The sequence below is a fragment of the Balaenoptera acutorostrata genome, chromosome 9, assembly GCF_949987535.1.
Source record: "Balaenoptera acutorostrata chromosome 9, mBalAcu1.1, whole genome shotgun sequence".
Classification (NCBI taxonomy): Eukaryota; Metazoa; Chordata; class Mammalia; order Artiodactyla; family Balaenopteridae; genus Balaenoptera; species Balaenoptera acutorostrata.
This window is the reverse complement of record NC_080072.1, coordinates 50,923,465-50,946,649: the sequence shown is the minus strand read 5'-3', so window position 1 is coordinate 50,946,649 and position 23,185 is coordinate 50,923,465. Positions and strand designations below refer to the sequence as shown.

The following is a 23,185-nucleotide window of genomic DNA, read 5'->3' as shown; positions in this document are numbered from 1 at the left end:
TGTGAATTTAAACTTGTAGTTGTGAAACTGATGAGTAAAACATAAGGAGAAACCAACTAAATTTTGCTTTGTTTTATTAATAGACTTTTAAAAAACATTTAAATATGCGAGGTATTTCGTTTCACATTCAAACTGTTCTCTAACTCTCTGAAATGTTCTCTCACTATTTTTGCCCTTAAGAGAGAAACAGATGGCATTAGTCTTATATGGCTGGGGTTGGAGGTAGGGGAGGGTTAAGGCAACATCCTCCTTCCTCAATAAGAAGCTCAGGAACTCAAGGCCAGGGAGTGGAAGGCAGAGGCATGGTCCCCAGGGATCCCTGTTATGCGTTAGCTAGAGACAGTCCCCAGAGCTTGGGGAACAAAGAAGATGCAGCCCTAGAGCTCTGGGGAAAGGCAGGTGGGTCCATTGGGATCCAGGCCCAGCAAGGACCCAAGCAGGCACCACCAATGGAAAGAAGGTCAGAGAAAGCTTCAGAAGAAAGCTTTGGCACTTAATCTTGGGGTCCCCCTGAAAGTATATCCTGCTTTTCCTCTGGTTGAGTTTGATCAGCCTGGTAAGAAACTTGGAGAAAGCTCCTCGCAAAGGCCATGGCCACACACGTGAGTTTCTTCTAGCCTTTCCTCACTCATTCACCCTGTCTAACCTCACATGGGAGCTGGCAGAAATATCCCAGCTGGCACAGGGCCCATCTGGGGAGGATTCTAGAGACCCCTCTACCCACTGCCCCTCCTTCCCCATACTCCAAGCACACCTTCCCAGAACACAGAAGCCAAGAAGGACACCAGTCCCACAGTTGGCTATGAGGGGTACCTGCTGATAGACCCTCTGGCAGCACCCTGCCCCCCAGCAGGGAGAAGCCAAAGGAGGGAGGAGGTATGACAGAATAAATAAGCCTGACGTGGGAGGCTCAAAGGAGGGGGTGGAGACAGAGAGAGGGCTACTCTTCAGTGCAGCCTGCCAGACTGCTTCTGGAAGAGTCCTGGAGAAAAGGGCACACGTTCCTTCAGCACAGTTGAGGTGAGTGCAGGAGACTGGGGGTGAGTCCGGGTGTGTGGGTTTCTTGCAGCTAGGGGTCCCTCATTAGACCTGCTTAGTGAATGAGAAACCAGGCCCGGAAGAACCAGAAGTCCAGGGGTAGGACCGGGGATGTAAAGGAGGCCCCTGACTCAAAGGACAGACAGACTTAGCAATTTCTATGTTCGTGTGGTGAAGGGAAGCATGGGTGGTGTTGGATGTTTCCTTTGCAGTTTCCAAGAAATTTTCTAGTGATCAGTTTACTGGGGTGCCCGTCTAGAACCCGGCGGGAATTGGCCTAAATGAAAGTGATGGGGGCAGAGAACAGATGGGGCTGGGACTGAGCTAGAGTTTAGGGTTCAGTGTGAGAACACAGCCAGTCCCACTCAGGTCGTTAGTGTGGTCAAAGCTCACTTTGTGATCAGGGGTCAGACTATAGCTCTGTTTGGGTTGTGGGCTCTGAATGGGGTCCAGGCTCATATTGTACTTTGCATCAGGAGTCAGGCTGTGGCTGAGATTGGGACTTAGCAATCTTCCCGGGGCTCTGATCCTGACCCAGTCTGTGTCTAGGATCAGGGTTCAGTCTTCAGCCCATTTAAAAAGTGGATTTTGTGTCCACACTGCGACTTCCCCTGCCTTGCACTCGTTTAACCTCCCACCCGCCTCCTCCCACTGAAACACTTGCAGCTTTTCAAACAGGGTGTGTTCTCTTTCTCTCTGGGTCTTTGCGTTCACCAGAATGCACTTTTGAAAACAAATTAGATCAGGTCTATTGCTTAAATTCCCCCAAGTCACTCAGAATTAAATCAAAGCTCCTTGCCATGTCCTGCAAGCCCCTACATGATCTGGCCCCTGCCCTCCTCTCCGACCTCATCTCTTACAACTCTCCTGTGCTCTTGATACTTGGGTCACCTTGACCTTCTTCCTTCTGGGAACCCCCAAAGCAGAAGACCCTTTTCTCTTGCCTCCTCTGCCTGAAACACTCTTTGCCTCGATCTTAGAATGGCTGGTGTTTTCTCATCACCCAGCTCTCAGCTCATATATCACTGCCTCAGAGAGGCCTTCACTGACCCGCTGTCTCAAATAAGGGTGCCCCGCCTCTGTCCTTTTCTATCCATCACTCTGTCTTATCTTCAGTGCACTTATCTTTACCTGAAATGTTCTTGCTTATTTGTTTACCTTCTGTTATGGCTCTCCTAGTGCTTGAGCTCCATGAGAGAAGTGATCTTTTCTGTTTTATCCACAGTTTTATCTCCAGTTTTGGACACATAGTAGGCGCTCAATGTGTTTTGTCATCTCACTGAATGCTGCTGTCCCCATGCCCCCAACCCTGCCTGGTTAACTGTGACTGGCCCTGCAAGTCTTGGCTCAGATGTCACCTCCTCAGGGAAACCCTCTGAGCCTGATAACTTCGTGAGCTATTGTCTGCTTTGTTCCCGAGGCTCTTGTACTTACCCCTGTCCTAGCATTTATCACAACATGTTATGATAGCTGCATATTTGTCTTAATGTCTCCCCACGACTGGAGGGCTGAACCATGACTTGTTTACTCTGTATTTCAGTATCTCCAGCGCTTAGCAGGGAGTCTGGCGTAGTCGTTCAGTCAATAATTTTTGGAAAAAAAAAAGAAATCACTGTATCAATCAAAGTCCCAGATCAGGCTTTTCCACTGCATGTAGGCAACAGTCAGAGAAGCTCAGAAGGGCCCTGATAACTAGGTCAAACCTTGAAGGTGTGTGGGAATCTTATTGGCTCTGGTTCTACCTGGGATATGGATGAGCAGGGCCCTGGACCCCTGGAGCTTGCCTGGGGGTGATTTTGGAGGGCCAGGCTGACTTGAGTGAGGAGAGTGGGAATGGGAGCCCCACACTGGTTTTTGTGAGTCAGAAATTGCAATCTCTCATCTTTCCAATCTCCTCGTGGCCATTCTAAACAGAATGGCCAAGGTCCTATAAGGGTTCATCTGCATTATCAAATCCAAGCAAGGTATGAGGGACAGAAGATGCAGAGGATTTGGGGTGGATACGATTCTGGGGCCAGCACCCTCATGGAGTGTTAAGAGAAGGGGTCCCTCTCCATGAATTGAGTGATGAGCTCTGACCCTCCTCACCAGCCACAGCGTCACCCCTGAGGTCTGCCTTCCCTCTCTGGGCCTGGGAGTAAGAGCCAGAGGTTCCCAGGTATTCCTGGGCTTCCCTCCAAGGACATTTTCTTCCAGGTGTTCCCACAGAGGCTGGCAGAGGCACCAGAGGCCCCTACCCCACTGCTCTAGGCATGGAACATTCTGTGTGTTTATCCACTGAACCTAAGTGGGGAGAGCTGGTCAGGTGTCCTGAGTCTTAGAGAGGCCTTCTGGACTCGTGGGTTTTCAAATTTTGGATTCTTTGGAGATTAACATTGAAATAATCCTTAAAAACCATCGGTTTATTCAAAAGGAAACTGGGAAAGGGGCAGGGCAGTAGCTTGGCCTATTGGAAAGCACATGAATTTGATGCTGAGAGCTCTAACTAACCCTCAACATCCTTATCTGTCAAATGGGATTAATGTTACCTGCCTGACAGGTTGATGAGAGGCCTGTATTGTTTGAGAAGAAAGTACTCAGTAGAGGATAAACCTTTTTACTTTCCACTGTGGGCCCTTCCCAAGTCACAGCCAGAGGAGTTGGGGCTGAAAAGGGGAGAGCGCCCAAGTCCCAGTCCAGGAGGGTCCTCCTTACTGCCCTCTTGGTTTCCCTTCCAAGAGTCTAGCTGGGCCAGGTGTCCTACTTACCAAGCCCTTCTTCTACCCTGCCTCTTGGGCAGATTTTATTTGTTTTCAGAAGGTGCAACACAATTAAAGCTGGTTAAAGGGGAAAATGTACAGGTGTTGGAATTGAACAGTCTAGGTCAAGTATCTCTTTTGCCAGTCAACTACTAAACCCTGGGAATATTATTTAACTTCTTGGGGACTCCGTTTTTGCACCTATAATGTAGAAATGATGCATAGAAATCCTATTATGCAGAATTGCTCCTAGGTTCGATAATATTTATATAGTGTCTGGCATTTTGTAGGCATTCAGTGATTTCTGTTATAATCATAAAAACAATAGAATCAATGCTGGCAGTGACCTCATTGTTCTTATGGGTCTGTATCCCTGACTGCTTTTCCACACGTCTCTGAGATGGAAGGCATTCAGAGAGCTCTGGGAAAGAATGTGAGGATGGGCTGGTATGGGGGCTGAGCTGGCACTGGGGGACAGAGTCCTAGAGGCTAGGGGGAAGGAATGGAGAGGACTGAAGACCTCAATGTAGATTTCTACTCTGTATCACTGGAGGCTCCTTATCACCCATCCTCAAGAAAGGGTTAAGATGTTCTTCACAGTTCTCCAAGAAACATTCCTGAGACTTGCTAAAATAGTGTGACTTTTGAGAGAAAATCTCAAGCACAGGGCTACTCCCTGGGGGCTAAGGCAGTGCAGGCTTTCTAAACAAGAAAAAGACCCCTTTCTTTGTTTATTTTTCCTTGATTATGTTTTGTTTTCAAAATAGAGTGATTTAGCTCTAGTTTCCTTCAGAGGTTCCAAATGTTATCTGAGTGTGTGCTATGGTTCTAATTGTTAACAGCTGCTCAGGCTGGCAGTCAGCTGGCAGGACTGTGGGAGGTTAGGGTGCTTCAGGGCTGGACAGTCTGAAGGGTGATGCTTGGGTCCTCCGGTTGGCTCCCCTCTCTATTCCTTCATTTCTCTCCTGCTGCCACCTTCTGAGGTCCATCCTGATTTGACCTCCAGTGAGAACTGCACACTTCATGCTGTGGAGGTGTCTCCCTTCCAGGCCAGCTGAATCTCAGTGCTTCAGCTTTGTGCTTCAGTGCTTCAGTATCTTCATCTCAGTGCTTAGTCTTTGCCATTGCGATAGACTGGCTGCTGGTTAGTATGTGTGTGTGTATAAGTGTGTGCTTGAGGCGAAGCGGCAGTTAAGGTGATAGATGGAGAGGGGATAGAAAGTTTTTGGAAACTTCAGACATTTTCAGAGACCTTATTCCCCATTTTTATGGAAACATGAAAAAAAGTGCTTTGTACACTGTGATGCTGTTTTATGACATCTTTTGACATTCCTGACCTCATTAATTTTGCAGCAGCACAATGAGGTTATTAATGTCCTCTGCGTTTACTTAGACCCGAGACTCTCATTTCTAGTCCCAGGGTTCTGTTCAACACATCACTTTACCCTCCTAGGTAATAGGGTTGAATGTGCCAAACCATGATTCTTCCACAGTATGTTTCCTAAGGCAACACAGTTTTATCCTGGGAATTGCCCAGCTTTACCTTGTCTGTCAATGTAAAATTTCTGGATGGTATTGATATATGACCCTCTGGAGCACTAGAGCTTTTTTGCTAATGTCTCCAGTCAGGGATCCTAGGTCACCCCCTCTCTTGGGCACAGACTATGCTGCATGCCCACTTTGCATTTATTTAGAGCCAAGGCTTTGCACTTGCCCTGTTCTCCACATGCCCATTCTCATGCCCTCTGGCTCCCTGGGTAAGAAAGGTCTTTTCTGTTTGACTCTAAAGTTTCTTGTTCTGAACTTATTACCACCCTGCCCTGAGCTTCCAAACAGTCTTCATTTCTTCTCAAAAATCTCTATAGTTCAGACAAATGGCAGTCTTTCTTACCCCCTTGGCTGTGCTACCCTTGTTAGACACTTATTGAGGAATTCTTCTTTTGATAAAACTCCTTTTTATTTTCAACAAACATTAACTAAACACTAATTAATCAATATGATAGGGTCCCTGACATTAAGGAATTAATAATTTAGTGGGAAATAAACATAGCAATAATTCCAGTTCAGGATGGTAAATGCATAAAAAGAGCCCTAAACAAAGTTCTTTGGGAGTACAGAGCAGGAAACATTTAATCATACCCAAGGGAAAGAGGCTTAGGAAAGTGCATAGGAAAGAGACAGTAAACCAGGATGTGGAAGATAAGATTTTGCCCAGTGAGAACTTAAGGAGGGAGATCTGGGAGGACCATGACAAAGGGAAGAGAAGTAAAAAAGACAAGCAGACACAGAGGCATGGGATCAATGCTACATTTATGAAATGGCATGTATTCCAGTGTGCCTGGAGCATAGGGACCATGGTGAAGAGTGGTGAGAGAGAAACTAGGGCCAAATGCTGAAAGACAGAGCTTTGTCCCACCCTAGTAGTTTAGTCTTTATTACAGAATTAATTTGGAGCTTACAAAGATATTTTTTAAACAATAAATGGTGACCTGAATTCATGTGGGTAGAAGATTATTGGGATTGTGCTGATGACAAAGTTAACACTAGGGTCATGGCCATGAGAATCAGAGTATTTAGCTCATGTGTCTGTTTAGGCCACCTTAATAGAAAAAAAGAAACACTACAGGAAAACAGTTAACAACAACAGATATAATTTTTCGCATATTTACTTTGTTCCAGGCATTGTGTTAAAAGCATTACACTCATCTCATTTAATCCTCACATTGACTTCTATTAGGCAGTGACTGTTATCCTCATTTTAGCAATAAAGAAACTGAGGCTTAGAAAGATTAAATGATTTGCCCCACATCACACAGCTAACAAAGTTGTTGACTGGGATTTGAACCCAGGATTGACTTTAGAGCTCATACTCTTAACATTAAGCTATACAATACTGCCTCTGGAAGACTTTGATCTTCAGACATGGAGAGTTTGATGTGCTTGAGAGACAACTCAGTGGACTCTTTTAGTGACTAGAATTATGAATCTGATCACAAAAGATAATTCAGGCCTTCCCAAGTAGATTTGGGCATCAATAGTTTATACGTAAATAATGGGTTTACTGAAGGAGATGAGATGGCCTGGGGAGAGTGTATAGAGAGAGAAGAGATCTGAGGATAAAATTCTGAGAGCATTATCATTTAAAAGTATGCTTAAGGGTCAAGTGGAGGAGGCTGAAGACCCAGAAAGAACCAAGAACTAGTGATCAGAGAGAGATGAGGAGAAGCAGAAGGAACAAGAAGTTTTAAGAAGGAGGGAACTGATCACAGTGTCATATGCTACAGAGAGGTCAGTACAGAAGACTTAAGTGACACTGAAGACTTTGGCCTCTTAGCTGAAGTTCTTGGTTAAGTATGGCTCCTTATATCTTCTCCCTCCAGTTGTTTAAATTAAACTCTGTCACTCTCTGTTCTAAAACTCATGCTCCCAGTGTTTTCTCCTTTGTGTCTGGTCTGAGGGAACCTCTGGGTGACAGCTCAACAGTGGAACAAAGACCATCAACACATCCTGAGCCCAGTGAATGGTGTAAGCCCCTCCTGATGCTGCCCATGAGCTCTTCTGCGCATTCAACTGTTGTCTGGTAGCCCGTGCAGAAGCCCCTACCCCAGTTGTCAAGGGCCAGATCTTAAGAACCTAACCCTTCTTTTTTTCTTACCAAGATAAAATTATCTTAAATATACCCTAGCAATAAGTGTCACTATTTTCATAATGGGAAGAGGAGACCGATATATATATATATATATATATAGAGAGAGAGAGAGAGAGAGAGAGAGAGAGAGAGAATACATACACATATATAGTGTGTGTAAATACAATTATATAATCTAATAAATAGTAGGAGCATGTGAATATTTGTGAATGGAGGAAAGGAAAAAAGGGAGGAAGTTAGTTAACTCTGTAATTGTTTCAACAGAGAGATATGATCTGAGAAAACTCAAATCTGACATATCCCACCTCAGCAATCTCTACTTATATCCATCACTTTAATAGCCAGATTCAAGGGTGTTGGAACCCTGGTATAGGATTGATTGTTCCTTCAGTGCTTTTAATGCCATCATCTTTCAGGTTTAGTCCTCTGTGTCAATCCCACTCTCTTAAGCCTGGTGGGTCCCCTAGAAACAGAGCTTGAGGTAGAAATTCTTGTTTAAAGGATATATTGTCATGAGAAGATGAGTGAGGGAAGTAGGATAGAGCAGGGAAAGAAAATTATGTGAGGCTGTGGTCTCAATTGGAGACCAGCTTCAGCTTTGGTTCTTCAAGAAGCTCTGAAGCACACATTACATCACAGCTTTGGTCCCAACTGAGGACAAGGAGGCTGGCCTTTTGTATCTTTGTGTCAGGCACTCATTGACTTCTAGATGTGCTTTGGTGGGGATAACATAACTTCCTGGATGAAGTGCCTCTCATTTGATCAAGGAAAATTTTCTGTAGAAAGGGAGAACTCTGAGCCTTTAGTACTAAACACCCACTGCAAATGGGATATAGATGCATTGGCTTGGTGAAGGGAATCTGAGTGGGACACCATTGGCATTCATTGCAGTCATTGTTCCTTTTATGATATAAACTGGGCAGTCTGAGCAAGTGTAAGACTTTGGGTGGACATTTGGGCAAGAGTGAAATGTAGAGTTAGAGTTCAGGATGAAGTTAGTGTCTTTTTTTAAAAATTAAATTAAGGGTTATCATAATAAAATAGGTGTTATGAAGTTTTACATTAAGTTTTAAATAACAACTAGAGTTAAGTCTTAGGTTAATATTAAAGTTAGGGTTAAGGCTAGAATTGGTGAGATCATTAGGATTAGTGATAAGGTTAGATTTCAGCATTAATCTATGTTACTAGAGTATCGCTACATTGGACTGGACTTAGTCTTAAAGATAGTCTAATGATATAATTAGAATTACAGTGGGTATTAAGCATGGGGAGCATAAGGTAGGATAAGATAGAAGCGATGGGAGTTTTTATCATCTAAGTCTGATGTGTACTTAGTCAATAACCTGTCCTTGGTGAGCTAAAAGATTTAAAATGCTTAGAATTTTAACTTTAGTATTTCATTTGTTTTCAGAATTAACTTTAGAGGTGGGGTTAGTAAGAAAGACTGGATGAATGCTCATTTGGGGCCTTGAGTTATGAAAGATAGTTAGGTTGAGTTTAGAATAGAATCAGAGTTTGGATAGGCAATGAAGTTAGAGTTCTGGTCAGAGAATAGGACATCAGGGTGGAGGAAAAGAAAAATGGCAGTGGAATTCTGGAGGATCTGACAATGGCTTATATTTGTATTCCAGCCCCTACCTGCCTGGCAGTGGTCGCAGCTCAGCTTCTTCACTATGGTGGATCCCAGTGGCAACGAATCCAGTGCCACATATTTCATTCTAATAGGCCTTCCAGGATTGGAAGAAGCTCAGTTCTGGCTGGCCTTCCCGTTGTGCTCCCTCTACTTCATCGCCGTGCTAGGTAACTTGACAATCATCTACATTGTGCGGACGGAGCATAGCCTACACGAACCCATGTATATCTTTCTTTGCATGCTTTCTGGCCTTGATGTCCTCATCTCCACCTCATCCATGCCCAAAATGATGGCCATCTTCTGGTTCAATTCCACTACCATACAGTTTGATGCTTGTCTGCTACAGATGTTTGCCATCCACTCCCTATCTGGCATGGAGTCCACGGTGCTGCTGGCCATGGCCTTTGACCGCTATGTGGCAATCTGCCACCCACTACGCCATGCCACTGTGCTAACATTGCCTCGTGTTACCAAGATCGGCATGGCTGCTGTGGTACGGGGTGTTGCACTTATGGCACCCCTGCCTTTCTTCATCAAACATCTGCCCTTCTGCCGCTCCAATATCCTTTCCCATTCCTACTGCCTACACCAAGATGTCATGAAGCTGGCCTGTGCTGACATCCGCGTCAATATCATCTATGGCCTCATTGTCATCATCTCTGCCATTGGCCTGGACTCACTTCTCATCTCCTTGTCGTATCTGCTTATCCTCAAGACTGTGTTGGGCTTGACACATGAAGCCCAGGCAAAGGCATTTGGTACTTGTATCTCTCATGTGTGTGCTGTTTTCATATTCTATGTACCTTTCATTGGGTTGTCTATGGTGCACCGGTTTGACAAGCGGCATGACTCCCTCCTGCCTGTCATCATGGCCAACACCTATCTGCTTGTTCCTCCCGTGCTCAACCCTATTGTCTACGGAGTGAAGACAAAGGAGATCCGGCAGCGCATCCTTCGTCTTTTACATGTGACCACCCACACTTCGGATCCCTAGGTGTCAGGGATCAAACTTCTTTTTCACGGGAAGTCCTTCAATTCAGATTTTAATATCAACATTTTGGAAGACAGTATTAGGAAAAAAATTCTTAATGAAAGCACAACTGATCCTTCAAAGATGAAACTGATTAGAGAATCTCCATGTGAGTGGGGGCAGCAGAACTGTATACTCCCAATCTTTATTTTTCAATATTATTTTACCCTTTAGTTCTTTGAGGTAGTTGTGGTTGGAGGATTATTACTTCCCACTTAACCATTCAGTCCAATTCTCAAGTCCAAAAAAATCATATGGTTGCTTGCACTGATAGTTTATAGCATTCTGAGATAAGGGTGATATTTCTAAAAGACATTTACCAATGGCTTAAGCAAGGCAAAAATAAAATAAATACAAGAATATAATACAATTAGATAATCTGGCTTAAAACCATGATTTCCTCTTCAGAATCCCCTACCATTTTGGATCTTAGGAAAGGAGACATACCTGGATTTCCCTCTTCAAAATGACCACAGAGAAAAAATAATTTCTTTTCTTCTGAGTAGCAATGCTTAAGAAAAGATTGAAAGTAAATTCACAAAAAGATTATATTTATCTACATTAATGAAAGATGATATACTGTATTCTGAGCATTTTCATAGACAGTGAAAATTTTTCCTTAATTTCCAATTTTCTTATCAACCTTTTGATTCAGGCAGGAATATGACTAGTTACCCCCATTGTACCAATGGGGGAACTGATGTTCAATGAGATCACACAGGCTCAAAAAAAATTGTCTTTTGATGCCCAATCCCATATTGTGAGGAGGGAATGTTAGACTAGTGGGATAGTGAGTTAGACATTCCAGAGTCTTGCATTTTCTAGGGGAGGTACTTAAGTTCCTTTCTCACTCATCCAGTATTGTATTTAGGAATTTCCTGTTAATGTTGCTGATGGCTTTAATCTCAATAGTTCCTGGCCTATTTGCCATTGTACTTGTGTAGTAGCAACAGGAGTATGTTTGGGTAATTCCCAAACAGTGGCTAGTTTGGGAAATAGTATAATTAGCAGTAGGGACATTCACTGGATATCTGGAGAGACACTACATGGAGAGATGCAGCTGAGAAAACCTAGAAGCTCATGGCAGAAAGAGCAGGGTTGGTTACAGACCAGGGAGTCAAGAGCAGGAAGCATTGTGAAACTGAGTAGGGCCAGTGGCCCAGGTGGCTAGCCAGGAAACAAGGCTAAGTCAAACATAGGTCCACAGAAAGTGAATAGAGTATATAAGTGAACACCATGTATTCCCAGGGCTCTGAGCTACCCTTCAGGGAATGCCCACAGCATCAAAGCTCAGAGAACAAGACCATAGGAGAGCCCAATAAAGACTGCATCCCTGATAGCTGTACTTAGCATGAGTATGGTTCCAGAGGCCCACCCAGGAGCCCTACAAGCCAAGCACAGCACTCCCAGAAGAAGCAGAATGGGAAGGAGGGGTGTGGGCACTATAGGAGTACAGTAGGAATGAATGGGGGAGGAATGAGATCTCCATCCAAAAGAGAGGTAGGTAGTGTGATAAGCAGGTAGTATAGTAGAGAGCATGGCACATGGCCGGCCAGACTTTTCCAGCTATAACTAGTAGCACAGAACTACTTGGTACAGAGGATATGGAAAGAGCATATCTAATTTCTTGGACTGGAATCCAGAAGATGAGAATTGTGAGCAGTATGGAATCTGCTATGCCCAGCTGAGTGGTGGCCAGCAGAACATGGGGCATAAACTAGAGTCAGTGCTGGCTTTGGTCACTTTGAACTGTTTGGAGGGTCATCCCAGTTCCTGATAGTGCCCTGACATTGAAATCGAAAGAAAGAAACAGAATGAAAGAGAGAAAAGAGAGAGAAAGAGACAGATTTTTTTTCATATTCGGAAACCAGTATATGATCACTGTAAACAAAAATCTTAGACACTCTGAAAATATAAAAGAAATAAAAATATAATAAAAATTCCAATAAACTTGTCACCTTAAAAGAAAAAAATTATTGTTGGCATTTTGGTGTTTATTCTTCCAGATTTTTAATAAGTGTTTGTGTACATGCTTCTGTATGCACATAAGATGAATGTGTGTATCTGTATTATATTGTCTGAAATCCCATTGGAGACATAGATAGGTGGATAATAAAGAGATAAATCAGACAGACACATATATTTTTCTTTTTCTGGGGATGCTGCCACTATCTTAGATTTCAAAAGGGATTCCAAGTTTATGATAATTTATATGCTCAGGATAAAGTTTCATGGTTTTGATCCTAAATGGATTAACCATTTGGTGAGTGTAAATACAAACACACATACACACACACATACACATACACATCACCACCACCACCACCTTCTTATGTTTCTCAATAAGTACTAAATGCAAGATACAGAGACAAAACTATATCTGGTCATTTACTTCATAAATACTTACTGGGTCATCCAGAAGAGCCTGGAGTTAAGAACTAGGATAAGAGGAAAAGGCTGCCTCTTGTAGGAGATTTGGTTGGAAGTTAGGGTATGTTTAAAGACCTTCATCATATACATTTTACATGGGCATCATTTTATCTTCCCCATTTCCTTTATTTGGATATTCTCGTCTCTGGCCCCACCATCTCAGCTATTTGGACCTTTATTGGGCCCTAGAGAAGTCTGCATAATATGAAATTTCAGTTTGTAAGTCCCTTACTCATTTTTTTTAGGTTTTACCTAGAAATGATTCATAAACATATCTTGTGTTCTCAATTCTGACTAGCTATTCTCTAGTCAAGATACTCCCCTGTTGCTTGGACAATTGTCAAAACCTCCACACTGGTCTCCTTGCCTTAACCATCTTTTGCATCAGTCCTAAATCCCACATAGCTTATAGGAGTTTTTCCAAGCACAACTCTGATTAACTTCCCTGCTTAAAAATCATCAGAGATCTTTTATTACTTCTCATAAAAATTCGCACTTCTCAGAATGAAAGTAGCCTCCTTTCCCCTTTTATACCTGTTCCCATCTTACTTTTCCAGTATAATATCTCTAATTTTTCCACATACCATATTATTCAGCTACTTTACTTGGTGTCTCTCATTGATTTTATGTACTTTTAAAGCCTCTGTTTCACTCTATTTCTGTTGTCTGATTTGATTTTTGCCATTTTTCTTTTTAGTAACACATTATTAAATGAAACTGTTTATGATTTGTCAGGCCAAAATAAGTATTCCCTCTTCAGTGTTCCTGGACTTCTTGAAAGATCTTTAGAACTGGACCACTTCTAGTTCAGAAAAGTTTGAGTGAGACCTCTGAGTTGTATCTATTTAAGATAATAAGGTATCTTATATCACTCCTTTAATTACATTGAGATAAGACTCCCTTGGATGCAATGGACATACATGTGTAGGGTCATTGCCTTCCACTATGTCTGGCCTTCTTCTTTTTTTTTTTTTTTTGGCCTTCTTGACATAGGCAGATCTGAACTTGGGAAAGGATTATATTATAACATTGGTTTAGGATTTCAGAGTTGATACTCATTGTTCATCTCTTAAACAAAGTACTTTCAAACTTCTTGCCCACTCCCCTGGCAACTCAGCTTTTCATCTTAGATTTGATCCAAAGGGAATGAAGCTGATGCAGAACTTGCCATTTCCCTTCCTAAGGGAGCCAACAAGGATGTAGGGCTTTTAACTCTAACAAAGTTGAAGAATGAGGGTATGGATAATCTGGAGGAGATCTGAAATGGTGTTATAGAAGAGGATGCAATTGTCAGTGTCAGACTTCATCACGGAATCTGTCAAGCAAGAGGGTCTCTTGGAGAAAAGGACATTCCTGAGAGGGGTTACAAGAAGAGTTAGTGCTGAGGTGGGTAGTACCATATCACATGATCAACACATTTATTTATTCACTTGTTCAATAAAACTGTATGAAAAAATTAAAAATGCCTTTTTCATGTGTTTGTTCCCTAGATTTTTCTCTTTCTTAATTCATAATTTGCCTAGAAAAACCCTATATATTTTTTCAAGATGAAATAAAAACATTCTCCCCTTTGTAGAGGTTTGTCCGATCTTCCCAGGACAGTTCTGGCAAGAATGGATTTGCAGTCCCTAGTAATCTCTTGCACTGAACTTTATTATGGTATGTATAAGTCTACAGTCTAATTGTGTATTTACATGCCTTTATCCTGGCACAAGATTGTGAGTTTCTATAAAGAAATGACCATATTTAATATATTTCTCAGTCTTTAATCCTCAGCACTGCTTCTAGTACAGAGTAAATGGTGAACATCCATTTGTATCATGAAGAAGCCTGATGGTCTTCCCACTGTATTAGCATAGACTAGGAATTTTCAGTGTTTGCTGAGGGTAGCAAGTTCCTATGAGGCTATAGAAAGTGTCTTTTATGGTACCCAGACCCTGCGATATTTCATAATTACCTCAGCCTTGGTCTTTCCCCCTCAGGACCCTGAGCATGGCCTCCCTGATGGGCTTGGACTTGACACTGTAGATGATGGGGTTGAGCACAGGGGGCACCAGCAGGTACACATAGGCAATAAGGGCATGTACAATGGGGGGCAGGTGCCTCTCAAAACAGTGGATCATGGACATGGTGATACCTGGAATAAAGAAGATGATGACGGCCAGGATATGGGAGACACAAGTGTTGAGGGCCTGGATGCGCTCCCTGGGAGAGGCCAGCCCCAGGACCGTGTGCAGGATGAGAGTGTAGGACAGGACAATGAGCAGGGAATCTATGCCCCCAGTAAACAGTACCACGCAGAACCCATAGCATATATTGATGGTTATCTCATCGCAGGCTCTTCTCATCACATCAGGCTGGAAAAAGAATGAGTGAGACAGGACGTTATGGCCAGGGCAGAAGTTTTGCACAAGGTAGCACGGGTCACAATGGCCAGCCCCATCCTGAAGATAACATTGTTTGTGAGGACAGTTGCATATCGCAGGGGGTTGGAGATGGCCACAAAGTGGTCAAATGACATGGCCAGGAGCACTGGCCAGTCCTCATTCCACCATGGAGAAAGAGTGGAGGAAGAACATTTGGACCAAGCAGGCATTGAAGCCAATGAGCTAATGGTCAAACGAGAGCACAGCCAAGGTGGTGGGCATTGTGGACAAGGTGAGGCCCACATCGGTGACCACCAGTATGGACAGGAAGTAGTACATGGGCTGGTGCAGGTTGGGGGTCCTCCTCACAGCCAAGAGGATCAGGCAGTTTCCAGTGAGGGCTGGGCTGCAGTGTACATGGAGGAGAAGGGGATGGAGATCCAGCCATGCACAGCCTCCAGCCCTGGGATGCCAATCATCAGGAAAGCAGGCGGCTGGAAGAAGGAGATGTTGGCAAAGGACCAGGAAGGGGGCATACCTGTGGGAGAGATGAGGTCTCCAGAAAGATGTGATCTCTTTAATCTGGGCAGACACTTAGAGGATCCAGGATGATAGGAAAGAAAAATCTAGTATTGAATCCAAATTCTAAAAATCAATTCCATAACTGGTTGTACCATTCACCAATATGTTTAAAACCTAATAATGATAACAATTTAAATCTTCACTGACTCCCTATTATATTATATTCCATATACTATGCTAATGCATTTGCCTAGATTTTCTCATTTTATTATAAAAATCATAAATTTCTTTTTAAGGCTGTTCCCTCTCATCCACAGTATTGGACCCTAAGAGTCATGTCACTATTACATAATCTTATCTATCTTGCAAAAGTTCATCATCCTTAACATTGAGCTCTGGTATGAGCTGATGAAATGAAATTTCTCTGCAGGAAACAGTGATTAGAGTTCAGAGAAACTGGTCATTGTCTACTTGTTGACCAAATTGAGGATGTGTTATTTCCATTTGCATAGGGAGAAAAGGAGAATATCTGTTTGGAGAGAGATAAGGATAATTGAACCAGATATGCAGAAAGAGGCAAAGATGAGAGTTCCTGTAGTCCCATAGAGAGAGTGTCTGAAAGAGTGAGAAGCTCCTTTTTTTCCCCCATGGAGATGGCTTTGCACTTCCTGAAACCAGGTCTTCCTAAGGTCACATGTTTTTCTTGCTCTTGACTTTTGTATGATACATTTTTGAGTATAATAAATTGATTGCTTTCCACTTAAGCATTTTTGACTGAATTTCTCCATCTCAGAATCAACAGAGACTTTGGACAAGGCCGTCTTCCCCCTCCTATTATACAGATGAGGAAACTGAGACTCAGCTCTAGTGGCTGACTTCTGAATGAACAGCTCATATATTGTAGTCCTGGATATTGAATCTGAGTCTCTCTCATTCCAAATCCAATATTCTTTTCTGTGACCTCTTCTTTAAATGAGACAAAGTATGTGAAAAATTGTCTTTAGTGCAAAGCACCACAGACATGATTTTTGTTGTTATTGTCTAACATGTTGTATTTCTCTAAATCTTTCACTGTATATTATTGCTTTAATCTTCACGATTATCCTGTGATGTAGACCCCGAAGGGATTACTATCCCTACTTTAGGGACGATGTAACTGAGGTTCAGGGAAGAGACTGGTTTACTTTACTCCCCTGCTTAAAACCCTTCAATCATTCCCCAGTGCACTCTGATAAAACGCTTGTGATATGACGACATATGATGATATTGACCCATCATTTTTGAAAAAAAATTTTATTGGAGTATAGTCGATTTACAATGTTGTGTTAGTTTCAGGTGTACAGCAAAGTGAGTCAGTTATACATATACATATATCCACTCTTTTTTTTTTTTTTTGGATTCTTTTCCCATATAGGCTATTACAGAGTATTGAGTAGAGTTCCCTGTGCTATTAGGGTTCTTACTAGTTATCTATTTTATATACAGTAGTGTGTATATGTCAGTGCCAATCTCCCAGTTTATCCCTCCCAACCTCTATCATCTTGTATCTGCCTAACTCTCCACCCTTATCACATAATGGACTACCGCTTGTTCAGTATTCTTTAACCACACTGACCTTATTTCAGTTTATTAAAAAGGCCAAGTTACTTCTTCTCTTTGGGGCTTTCCTGTTCATCCAATATCCCTCTCTTTGGTTTTCTCATGGCTGGCTCCTCAGTCTTTAGATCTTAAATATCATTTTCTCAGAGACCATTTGGGATGACCCTCACTAAGTAGGTGCCCAGAGCCACATACCCTACCCATTATCCTCACCCCACACGTTCTTAGTTTCCTTTATACCATTCTACATATTTTATAATTTTATGATTGCTTCTTTCCTTGAAATCTTTTGTTCTCTCTTGCTAGACTGTATGGGCCATGAATACAGCAGCCATATGGTTTTATTTGCTGATGGATAGCTCTTGTATAGTGCAGTGCCTGGAACAGAGCAGATTCTCAAATATTTGCTTGTTTGAATAAATAAATGACAGAACCAATAATCAAATCTACAAACTCATGAAAGGAGAGGAAGTAAAAGAAAATTTGTGTTTCCTTATCCTCCAGATAGTAGAATCAGTGGTTGATTTTGAAGAGGAGTGTGGTTAAGGTCTTATCCCAGACACTAATGCATCATAGAATCAGAAACATATTTGATTTATGGATGACTGGCCATAGAAGAAATTTCCAATGAAGTGTTTGGTGAAATGTCTAAAAAAATGAATTCATAACAGGTCAACAATGAATCTCAAGTATTTGGGTCTATCCATACTCTGCTTTGAGAAGTGTGATGGGGGCTCTCACAGACATATGTGTACTTACAATCTTACCATTGGATGATCTGCATAGAATTAAAGCTAATGGATGTCTTTTCATCAACTCATTCTATCTACCCAATATGCCTTACATCTGTGCTCTCCTTCCCATTTTTCAGCCCCTAATTCAATTGTTCATAATCTCATCATTTCTCTTATGGTTTCTTAGGGTGGCTGCTTGGCTGGTATCATTTCTCTCTACATACACCACCACTTCCCTCCTCTTGCAGATTTCTCGAACTGCTTTAATCAGCTCAGTTTTCCTAAGGCACCACATTGAGATTGGCATATCCCTGCTCCACTGAACTTCTTAATCATTCTCTAGGCCAGTCCATCAGCACATTCAGCTGAAGCTCTGTACTGTCACTTGGATGTACATTCCTTCAAGGCTCTAGCATCTCTGGGGCAACTGCAAGGGCAGAGACCCTTGGTTTTCTCTCCATGGTTTGTAATTGCTGGAGTAAAACTATCATACAGCATGAAACAGATATGATGCATTTCAACTTATTTTAATGTAGAGAATTAGAGAAGAGATTTCTGGACCCAGCTATGCCACTGTATCATTGAGTTGTGCTGGTTATATAAGACACATATTAGAAATTAGTCAAGTTTTGATGAACAATGAATTCCCTCAACTCTGAAACAACATCGTGAGATAGATCTTTCTCCATGTATATCAGTGAATACACTGAGGCTTGGAGAAGTCAAGTGTCTAGTGAGGAGAGAGCGTAAAATGATCTAATCTTGGTTCTGTTTGCCACAAAATACCTTGTTCTTCCAAATCTCTTTGTCACAGATTGCACCCTGGTGCCAGGCTTACTAAAAATTTGTCAGTTTCTCCTTATGGCGCTCAATTTCCTCATCTGTAAAAGGGAACTGGACTAGATTATCCGTCTTTCTAATTCTGGCATTCTATGATTGCAAGATCCAGTGTTCCTGAAATAGAGTTATTTTTTACTTTCCCACCTCTTTACTTTATTCTGTTTTTTTTCCCTCCTCTAAATACCCTTCCCCTAAGGTTTTCTTGCTCCTAACCTTTTGTTTTTCCTAAACAACCCTCCCCCATGCCCAACCATTTTTTTCTTCCCTGCTGTTTGTTCATTCATGTCTCTTAGGAACCCCATTCAATCATTCAGTCATTTACATGGTAATTTCTGATTTCTCTCTCCTTCCCAAGAACAGTAATTCTGATTTATATTGATAAGGCTCCATTCAGCACAATGTATGGTATATCTTGGGAATTTGGTTGTTTTGATGAATGAATGAATGAAAATTTTACTAGAGCGATTTGCAGACTATGCTTGTGTATTGCCAAGCATGAACATTTCTATTTTTCTAGAATGGCAGCCCAGAAGAGATTTTGTATCCTTAACCATTACCAATTCAGATCATCAATATAGGCGTCATTCTTAGAAATAGAGTCTGGGACTCTGAGTCCTTCTCTGAGCTAATCAGAAGCCTCAGCAAGAGATTCTCCTTGATCTCCCCCTTATGCAGAATATGAAACTACCACTGAGGATACTCAATACCTCCTGTCTCCATATTTCTCTGCTACCTCTGCCTTCTGTCATTTATTTCTATTTGACTCTTATTTTGGAGGAGGAGAGGAGGAGGTAAAAGAGGTGCCCCCCAGGACTCTGGGCGTAGAGAAGGGTCTGAGTCTCAGCCCTGGCTACTCACCCTGGCTGCTTCCCCAGGCTGTTTTGTTGTACCATATCCTATAGAAGCCCAGGAAGGCCCTGCAGCCAAGACACTCCCCTTTTATGCTGCTGCAGGGAAATGCAGCCCATCTCCAGGGACATCAGGCTTTGTGTCACAGAGAAATTACTCTCTGTTGAGTTTCACCCCTGGGATGGGAACATGTGATGAGAGGGTTAGGAAGATGGAGGAGGCTGAAGGGAGCTCTCAGGAGAAAGGAAAACCCAGGGAGATTAGAGACATAAGCCATCAGAACTCTCTGGAATGTAGAGACTCTTTGGTTATCTAGCCCAGCCCTCTCTAAGACATGCTTTCAAAAGGTTCACTGACATGCTTCAGTGACCCATCTATACTGTTCACCTCATTTTTAAAAAGAGTATCTTTCTATTTGCTGGAAAGAGGCAGAGTTAGCCAACATGGGGGTGAGACTACTTGTGACTAATAACTAGATGGAACTCTCAGTAGGTGATGAGAAAAGAAGCAATGCCTATGTCACAGAAGGAAAGATGCTTTTCACCAAAAAGGCTTTCAAGAACTGAAGGAACATGATGTTTGGACATGGATATTGAGATAACTAACCAAGGTTTTGGAAACCAGGAAGTGGTAAGTACTCTGAATACCCTGGTAAGACATATGTGCATCACAGAGTGGGAGGTAAAGTCCTCAAATATTAGGCCACTTGACACATCAGTGAAGTTCTTATAGGTTTAGTGTTCTGTGTCCTGTCAGCATACCTTCTCCAAGGTAAAGGGCATGTTATTGCACCTTGTCCTTCCTACTGTCAGCAAAGAGGCACAGCACCTGTTAGTCTTCCTTGGATTTTAGAGAGGGCACATATACACTTAGGAATAATTCAACAGGTGTGTAGCAGGCTGTCAGTTTTGAGAGGGCCTAGAACAAGAGAGGGCTTTGCAGCAGGTTGAATCTGTGATGCAAGAATCTATGTCACTTGGGCCATATAACTTGGTAAAACCATGATGCCTGTTGTATCTGCGGTAGATAAATATGTGTGAAGTCTCCATAAAGCCCTAATAGGAGAGGTGCAGCACAGACTCCTAGGATTCTGGAGCAAGGCCGCGCTGTCTCCAGCAGAGTCCTCTCTGTTCAAAAGACAGGGATAGGAATGTTACTGGACCCTAATAGGAATTAAACACTTGATCATGGGACATCAAGTGACTATGTGACTAAAATTGCCTATTTTATATGGCTATTGTCAGGCCTACCCATGTCATAAGGGTGAGTACAGACAGTACTATGAATTATACTGGTACAAGTTTAGCAGGCACAAGTGAGTTACATAAACAGGTGGCCTAGACTTCCTGTCACGTGTCTCTTTTGCATCAATGCCTCTTCCTCAGCTGTACCTACAGTCTCATGGGGATTTCCCTATGTCTAACTGATGGAGGAGGAAGTAAGCTGGGCCTGATTCACGGTTGGAGTGGCTTAATATGTAGGTAGAAGTAAAACAAATAATGCTGCCTTACTACAGTTTTATTCAGAGGTGGTCCTGAAGAATAGTGAGGAGGCCTGGAAGAAGAAATATTGGAAGACTGAAAACAAAAAAGTCTGGGGAAGATATGTGAATGGCTATATGAGAATGTAACTAAAATGTGAAAATCTCTGTCTCACATTAATGCTCACCAGAGAGTCTCCATCCTAAAGGAAGCACTGAACAACCAGGTAAACAGGATGACGGGATGACACATCCAGTGCCCAACAAGCTTCTGTCCCTCCTCACCCCAGTGCCTGCATGATGGGCCCTTGAACTGAGTGACCAGGGTGACAGAGATGGAGGAAAGCAACAGTCCAATGAAATAAACTCACTTTCCCCAAGGCAAATCTAGTTACTGCCACTGCTGAATGTCTGACTTGTTAACATTAGAGACCAACACAAATAAATTGCTTATAAAGGTGGCGCCTTCCTTAAGGAAAAGGTCTGGGTTGCTTGCTGTTGGGTAAGTAGCCTGAACCTGCAGAAGTCTGACCATGAAAGGGTGGAATCTAGAATGGGTGGTAAAGGAGGGAAATTATGAATGTTAATTTTACCTTAGGACCAGTCAGAGTAATGGGACCTCTAGATTGTTCCTCTATACATTTAGTTGTAAATCTTTTTCCTTTCTTTTTCTTTCTGAAATTGCCACCACCATGAAGGATGAGTGATGGATGCAGTTAACTTAGTGTAAAGCTGTGATCAGAGTCATGCCAGGTGAAGAGTGTGGTGTACACCGAGTACCCCTCCCATAACCCTCAGCACTCCCTTTTCTATCCCGACAGCATCCTCCTGCATCCCAATTATGAGTCCCCTCTTGGAGGGTTTCTTTCCGTCACACAGGGGCAGACATGAAGTGCTAGGAAGCAGCTCTCAGCCAATGACAAATGGGAGAGTAAATATCTCACCTTCCTGGCTCCACAGTGGTGATAACTCTGAAGCATATTCTACACTGTGTTTCCAAATTACTCCTTGAGTTTTCACTCCATTTATTCACACAGGTAACACGTTCAATCACTCACCCTTACTGGTTTTCTTACTTCCCTCTCTCTCTATTTTAACAATACTTCCTGGAAAAACCTCTCGAATAAACTACTTGTAATTAAGTCTTGTCTCAAAATTTGCTTCTGGGAGAAATCAACCTAAGAGTCTTACATACAGTCCTAAGAGTTTTAGACTTTAGGAAGAAGACATTTTCCAAACTGCGTGCCATTTAACTTCTCAATTTTCCTCTTCTTATCTCCACCTTGATTTCCTCTGTCTAAGAGTAGTCTCCCAAACTTTGACCAATGGTCATGGGGATACTTTCTTTACATTTCATCACAAACTATAACAAATAGGGGAAGAAATGAAACTTTAGGAACTATATTTGCTTAAAGAAATGTACTTTAGTTTATTTTGGATTTCAAGAACCTTGTTATTTCTTTTCCTCATTTTACTATCTTATCCCTCTTGTGGTGGAATGAAGGAAGTATTATTATCCCCATATTTCAAATGCAGAAACTAATACTCTGACTTGAGAAAGTGTTTTTCAAAAGAACACAGGGAAGAAAATAATATCAAGGTCGGTACTAGAATCTAAGTCTTCTGATGTCTAGTCTAATATTCTTTCCATCTGTTCACAGCCTATTTCAACTTAATAAAAAACTCTAAAGTTTCAGCAGACCTAGAATACTGAGTTCTCTTCTGGGTGTGGTTCTGCCCTCTTAGTCTTTGGAAAATTCACTTTGGCAAATCATCACCACACACAAATTCTCTTCTGGGCCTGTACTTCTAGGAGACAAATAAGAAAAAAAAAATCCTTGATATGGGAGTCACTGTAATTTCATTATCACTAGAATATAAAGTAGAAGATAGTAAGTGCTGTATAAACGTACAAAGATCCCTTTAAGATCTCACTTCAAAATCCCATTTGCTCTTTAGAGTGGAACATGACCCACTGGAAGCAGCACCATACTTGTACCCAGGAAGAGACCCAACTCCCTTTGCATATACTATATTTTTAACAGTTCTGCTTGCTTGAGCCCTGTCTTCTACTCCAGCCTCATCTTTTGCCACTTCTCTTCTCTAACCACACTAAACCATTTGTTCTTCCAAGAAAGCAAACTTACTGTTTCCTCCATTTGCAGTATTCTCTCCTACTCTTTCTCCACTTGCCCCAAACTACTCCGTATTCCCGCATCTGCATAATATACTCTATTTTTCAAAGGATCTAACCCAGGCAGAGCCTCCAGAAAACTC

The 23,185-nt window shown here is 42.2% G+C and overlaps 1 protein-coding gene and 1 pseudogene across 1 annotated transcript; one reads left to right on the top strand and one right to left on the bottom strand.

Moving 5' to 3' along the window:
* The first annotated feature begins 964 nt into the window (after positions 1 to 964).
* On the top strand, positions 965 to 10,052 carry LOC103003454 (olfactory receptor 51E1). The gene is made up of 2 exons (XM_007172871.1): positions 965 to 1,020; positions 9,057 to 10,052. Exon 2 carries the CDS (start codon positions 9,099 to 9,101, stop codon positions 10,050 to 10,052), a length of 954 nt encoding a protein of 317 aa, XP_007172933.1. The 5' UTR covers positions 965 to 1,020; positions 9,057 to 9,098.
* Positions 10,053 to 14,476: 4,424 nt separating this feature from the next.
* On the bottom strand, positions 14,477 to 15,471 carry LOC103003181 (olfactory receptor 51I2-like; annotated as a pseudogene).
* Positions 15,472 to 23,185: the final 7,714 nt, after the last annotated feature.

Bases quoted from the DNA above. Each gene is read 5' to 3' on its own strand.
- LOC103003454 (XM_007172871.1), top strand. From the start codon at position 9,099: ATGGTGGATCCCAGTGGCAACGAATCCAGTGCCACATATTTCATTCTA.